Raw genomic sequence first — 5738 nt, forward strand, 5'->3', positions numbered from 1 at the left:
TCCCTGCCTGGCCAGGGGAGCAGGAGCTGTGAGCCTCTGCCCCACTGCAGGGCAGGGATGGGGCAGCACTCGGGCTGGGCTTACCCAGTGGCGTGGCATCACCCATGACGTGGACAGTGCAGTTCTCTGTGCTCCGCTTCCCAGTGCTGGAGGACAGCATGGGCTGGAGGGGGGAAGGGGCAGAGAGGGCTGAGCACCCACTGGCACCCCCAGAGCACCGAGGTGCCGCTCCCCCAACTCACCTTGGTGTCTTCAGCCACACCATCACTGTCCTTGGGCCAGCTCTCTAGCTCCACTAGATCCCGCGCTGGAGGCTGCGCTGGCACTGCTGATCTCTGCAAGAGCACGGAGCCAGCTGCAACCCGGGGGGGTCCCAACCACGAGCACAGCACCCCCTCCACCACGCACCCTGGGCCATTGAGGTGCACGCATCCCCACAGCCCCTCACCCTGGCGTCCAGGCGGCGCAGCTTCAGCAGCGTGGCCACGGTGTAGTAGAGCAGCAGCAGGATGCCAGGATTGGCGTAGACGGGCCAGGGGTGGTCAGTGTTGAGCTGCAGGGCATTGGGTCGGGAGCAGTTGCTGTACAGGATGATGTCCTTGAAGCCAAACACCCTGCGGGGGGGGAGGAGCATGAATGGCATTAACTCCCTGGGACCGGCGATGTCCCCATCCCTGCAGCACCGGGCTGTGAGCAGGATGGGAGCCAAGCAGGAGCCGTGCCAGCTGCAAACCATCCCTGGGGACATGGGGACCCTTGGTGGGGGTACACATGGAGGGGGGCACCCACGGCACCGCTTACCGTGCCCAGATGGTGGGGGGCGGGAAGACCCCCTGCACAAAGGGTGCTTGGTAGGCATAGAGGCACAGGAGGTGGGCAGCAGCATAGAGACCGACGAGGACACAGAGGGCATCGAAGGCAGCGCGGCTGGAGGGGAGGTGGCATGCCCACCAGGTGCACAGCCCCACAAACAGCAGGTAGTAGATGCTGGAGGAGGCGGAGGGCAGGGTGATCCCTGCAGAGCAGCGCCCCGTGGGCGGTCAGTCACCCACACCCCCCAACCAGAGATCCCCCAAATTCACCGCATACCCCCTCCCCAGTCCTGGACCCACCGGCCAAAGCCAGCAGCAGGATGGCCAACCCCTTCCCGGCCGCCCACAGCAACCAGTGTGCCGTCACCCGCAGCCTGGTGCTGAGCGGTGTGTCCCCGCCTGCCGTGCCACCGCGCCGCTCCACGTCCTGTTCTTCCCCCTGCAGCAGGCAGGAAGCACAGCAATGAGCCCCAACCCCCCATGGGATCCCCCCACAGGGCTCCCCCAGTCCCTGCTGCTGGCCGTGCCTCAGTTTCCCTGCTGCACGTGGCCCGGCTCTGCACCTGGCCGTGTTTATCTCACAGCCACTTGGAAAGCGCCTCTGAAACACGGCTGTTTTTCTTGGCAGCGGCAGCCAGGTTCCCAGCACTGAGCTTTTTTCCAGGCTGCCTCCCGCGCTCACTGCAAAGGCATCCACGCTGCCAGCGCTCCGGTTACAGCACGGCCTGCATGGGGCTGCGGGATGCACCCGAAATGGGGCCGGGACATGGAGGTGCCATCAGCACGGAGCTGCATGGGTGATGCTGGTGCCACCCGCACAGGGTGTTGGCATGGCATAGCATGGCACAACATGGCACTGAATGGCACTGCACGGCATGGCACGGCTCCCAGCTGGCTCCATCCCCACCCGTGGGCAGCCTGTGCTCTGCCGTCCCACATCGAGCAGCTCTATGGGGCTGGGCTGTTTGTGGGATCCCTATGGAAACGCGGGAGCAAACACGGGCACTCCTCTGCAGCTGAGTCACTCCGGGGAGGGGGAGGCACAGGGGGGACCCAATCCATCGCTGACCGCCCAAACGACGCTCCCCACTGCGCAGCCCCAACCCGGATCCCAGCCCAGGTCCCCAGGCACCCGGGTGTCCCCATGGGGACAAGCAGGGACAGATGGGGGCCCTGCAGGAGGAGCACTGCTGGTGGCACCGGTGGCACCTCACCTGCTCAGGGAGCTGCCGGGACTCCGGTCTGCGGGCGGCAGTGCTGCCCTTGGGGACGAGGCGGTGGCACAGACACAGGCAGAGGGATGAGACCAGCAGGATGCCGACGTCTGGGGCCACCAGGCGCACCGAGTTGGGGAGGTCACCCAAGTCCAGCCTGGAGGGGGAGAAAGAGCAGGGTTGAGGGGGGTTCTCCACCACCAGTGACCACAACCAACGTTAAGGGAGCCGCACCTGGTGACCCCAATGTGCCGGGCGAGGACTTCCCAGCTGCTGCCTGTGGAGAAGCATGGAGGTGTTAGGGTGGCACCGACCCCACAGCAGCTCCATAGTACATGGTAGGTGGGGTCTCACACCCAAATGCCACCAGCTCAGGGCTCTCTTGGGGCACCTGGCACCAGGGTACTCACAGCTGGGCCCCAGCAGCTGGTCCAGGGCAGGCAGTGTGTACAGACATATCTGGAAAACGAAGTGGGCGAGGAGGAAGAGGAGGCTGGTCCCCAACAGAGCTTTGAGGAGGCGGCCGGCGTGACCTGCAAGAGATGGGCACCCATCGCCCCGAGCAGCCCCCAGGGGTGCCAGCATCCCCACTCTGAACTCCTGGGAAGGGTCCACTGGTGCCATACCAGTGCTGCCAGGCCCCCACATCCCTCAGCCCCTTCCAGGAGAACCCTTTTTGTCCCACCATTGGGGAAACCGAGGCACAGGGTGGTGTGGGACCCCAGGACCACACTCCCTTCTCCATTCACCCACAGCCAGCATTCAGCAATTGGATCAGCACACCACTGCCTCCCGACCCCGTCCCATCCCAGAACTCCCCCACCTGCAGCCATGCCCCCAGCCCTTCACCTCCCTGGCTGCAGGGGGCACATCCTGGGCACCCGCCTGGGCACAGAGCCACGCACCAGGAGCGGCTCTGAGGTTTCTGGTTAATAGGGCCGAGGCTCGAAATTGGCCACCTTGCAGCAGGAGGACTATTAATAGTTGCAGCAGACTATAATTAACCAAATGAGGCTGCCACGTGGAGCCGCCCAACCCTGGGGAAACCACAAAGGAGGAGCAGGTACCTGCAGGAGGGACAGCGTGCATCCCCTAAAAATAGTCCCAAACCCCACTGATGGTCCCCGAGCCTGAGATGCAATGCCCTCACCTGAGATGTCAGCCGGTCCTGGGAACCACGGCAGCAGCAGGAGGTACAGCAGGTACACCAGGGAGAGGACGTTGAAGCGGAACAGGCAGGCTGGGGGCACAGGGCGAACAGGGTTGGGGGCACTGGGGCCGCACTGTTATCCACACCCACTAGGACCCCATTACTGGGATGCTCGGTGACTGGGTCACTCTAAAACGGTGCAGACCCCAGGACAGCCCCAAGGAAGGTCTGCTTCCTTCCAGACCAGAATGACCCGACCCCCCACTGCCAGGCAGGGTACTGGGGTGGGCCGGGCGCCAGGGGACGTGCTGCGAGCCCGGCGCGGCCCTTCCTGTGTTTACGAGGCTCTAATAGGACGGAGCATCCTGCAGCAGCACGTGAGCCTCCCCACGGACCCCTACGCGGGGTCACCGAGGCGTCCCCGCCTGGCCCGTATCCGGGGAGCCCCCGAGCGGGGCTGGGTGCCGCTCACATCCCCACGCTCGTTGGGGACACCGTCGCCTCCCAGCGGTGACCACATCCCGCGTCACCTCCCCGCACGCCGAGCGTTGCTCGCTGCATTTCGGCAAAGCCATGATCTCATGGAACAACTATTCCTCTCCCCGCCGCCAGCCGCGAGCAGCCGGCCCGGCGGGGAGCGGAGCCCGGCGAGGGGCAGCCAGAGCCACCGCTGTGCTGCAGACAGACCCTGCGGGTCCCTGGGGAGGTGGGGGTCACCCCAATAGTGGCGAGAAGGGGGACTGGTGCCCACTGGGCGCATCACTGGGGCAGAGGGCTGTGAAGGAGGGTAGCGGCACTGGACTTGAATAGGGACAACTTGCGACGGCGTGGCTCAGCTGCTTCCTGCCACCAAGGGTTGGGGACATCGCTCCTGGGGCATGAACGGGTTTGGGGTCACCCGCAGCACTACGAGGCATGGGAAAGAGGGACGTGCTATAGAAGTGGCGTTCCTCCTCGTCGGTGTGGCCGACACCGGGGGGACACCACAGCCCCCAGATCCTCCCAGCGCCACGGGATGGGGCTCCCACCGCTGTCCTGAACCGGCATTGCAAACCGGTTCCCCTCCGTGCTGACAGCGGGGAAAGCGCAGCAAGGAGAGGGGGGGGAAAAACCAGTTTGGCAGCGCCGGGAGTGCAGAGCGTGCCAAAGGCGAGCTGCCCCGCGGCATCGGGACGGCACCTCCCCACCGCGCTGCCTCCGCTGCACCGGCCGGCCGGGTGGGTGTTTGGGTGGGGGGTGGCACCCACCGCCCCCTCTGCGTGCCAGCAGCACCCACCGCCCACGAGGTTTTGCTGCTGTGAGGTAAGAGCTGCTCTTTGCCGGGTGCCTCCCTGCTGGATCCGCCCGGCCGTGCGTCCCAGCGGTCGGTAGCACTTGAACCGAGCGCTGTGCTCGTGTGCCGAGAGGACAAACCGCAGCGCACGGAGCTGGGCAAGATGAGCTGCCGCTCCTTATTGCCGGCCTGCAGCCTTCCCCTGCCTCGGATCCATCCCAGCACCCCCTGGCAGGGCGGGTGCCATGCAGAGGGCTGCTGCAGCGCCTCGTTTGCAGCACGGAGGGCACAACAGCAGTGGGGAAATAGGGGGTCAGATAGGATGGAGCCATACCCAGCCATAGGGTGGAGGAGGAGGCTCCCAGACCCCAGTGGTGCTGGGACCCCGACCCCCCACCCAGCACCCCATTGGCAGTGCTGGCTGCACGCAGCCCCACTGGTTGGCATCAGCGCTGCTCCTTGCTCTCTGCAGGACAAGGAACGACCCCCGCAGCCCCCAGCAGCAGTGAGAAGCAGCCACGGGCACATCTCCGCTCCCAGCCCCATCTCTGCTTTCCGGGAAGAAGCAGCAGCCCCGCCATATCCTGTTTGTGTGGAAAATCCATCCTGGTGCTGCCAGCGCGGGGCAGGGGCCGTCCAGCTCCCCACGGGGATGCTATGGGATCTCCCCGGTGCACAGCCTGGGTAAAAACCCCACGGCCGGGTGGGATAGGGGAAAGCCTCGCCGGGGGAACGGCGCTCGATGCCAGCCCATCGCCCTAGGATGGGGACACCCCGATGTCCCCCACAACACCGACCGCTGGGGACAAACCGCGCGGTCGTCCCGCCCCGAGTCCTTATCTGCGCTGCGCATAGGAGGAAGCGGGAGCGGGGAGGTTAAACGGGCAGCGCGGCCCCAAGCACCAGCCCTACCCCAAAGCAGCGGGGCCGCAAAGGGACGGGGCGGCCACACGGGGATTGGAGCCAACCCAGCGCCCTAAAGCTCGACACCGGGACGTCCGCGCTGCTGGACCGACACCTCCGTCCCCAGCAGCCCCAGGGGGTGTCCCAGATGCTCAGGGCATCCCCGCAGCTGCAGGCCGGGGGTGAAACCCCACCGCGCCCCGACATCCCCTGCAAACCCACACAAACCCAACATACCTCGTAGCACAGAGGGACGGAGCATCGCCCACCCCAGCCCTGCGCAGCCCATCCCCCAGGACCGCCCTTGGGAGGAAACGGAGTTATTGCTCTTGGAGACATTTGGTGGCAGTTTTTTTGTTTTTTTTCCCTCCTCTTATTTCCCCTCA

The 5738-nt window shown here is 65.6% G+C and overlaps 1 protein-coding gene across 1 annotated transcript in view; it reads right to left on the minus strand.

Moving 5' to 3' along the window:
- The window catches only part of LOC116217125 (piezo-type mechanosensitive ion channel component 1-like), a 4583-nt gene extending 887 nt beyond the window's left edge, over positions 1-3696 (minus strand). Inside the window, exons 1-10 of the mRNA XM_031555419.1 lie at positions 3649-3696; positions 3177-3309; positions 2437-2559; positions 2261-2303; positions 2027-2183; positions 1113-1251; positions 802-1015; positions 449-614; positions 243-335; positions 8-163 (exon numbers count right to left, since the gene is read on the minus strand). Of these exons, the coding sequence (XP_031411279.1) occupies positions 8-163; positions 243-335; positions 449-614; positions 802-1015; positions 1113-1251; positions 2027-2183; positions 2261-2303; positions 2437-2559; positions 3177-3309; positions 3649-3696 (1272 nt within the window). The remainder of the gene's footprint in view (positions 1-7; positions 164-242; positions 336-448; positions 615-801; positions 1016-1112; positions 1252-2026; positions 2184-2260; positions 2304-2436; positions 2560-3176; positions 3310-3648) is intronic.
- Between the last annotated feature and the right edge of the window lie 2042 nt (positions 3697-5738).

This window comes from Meleagris gallopavo, chromosome 13 (genome assembly GCF_000146605.3).
Source record: "Meleagris gallopavo isolate NT-WF06-2002-E0010 breed Aviagen turkey brand Nicholas breeding stock chromosome 13, Turkey_5.1, whole genome shotgun sequence".
NCBI lineage: Eukaryota > Metazoa > Chordata > Aves > Galliformes > Phasianidae > Meleagris > Meleagris gallopavo.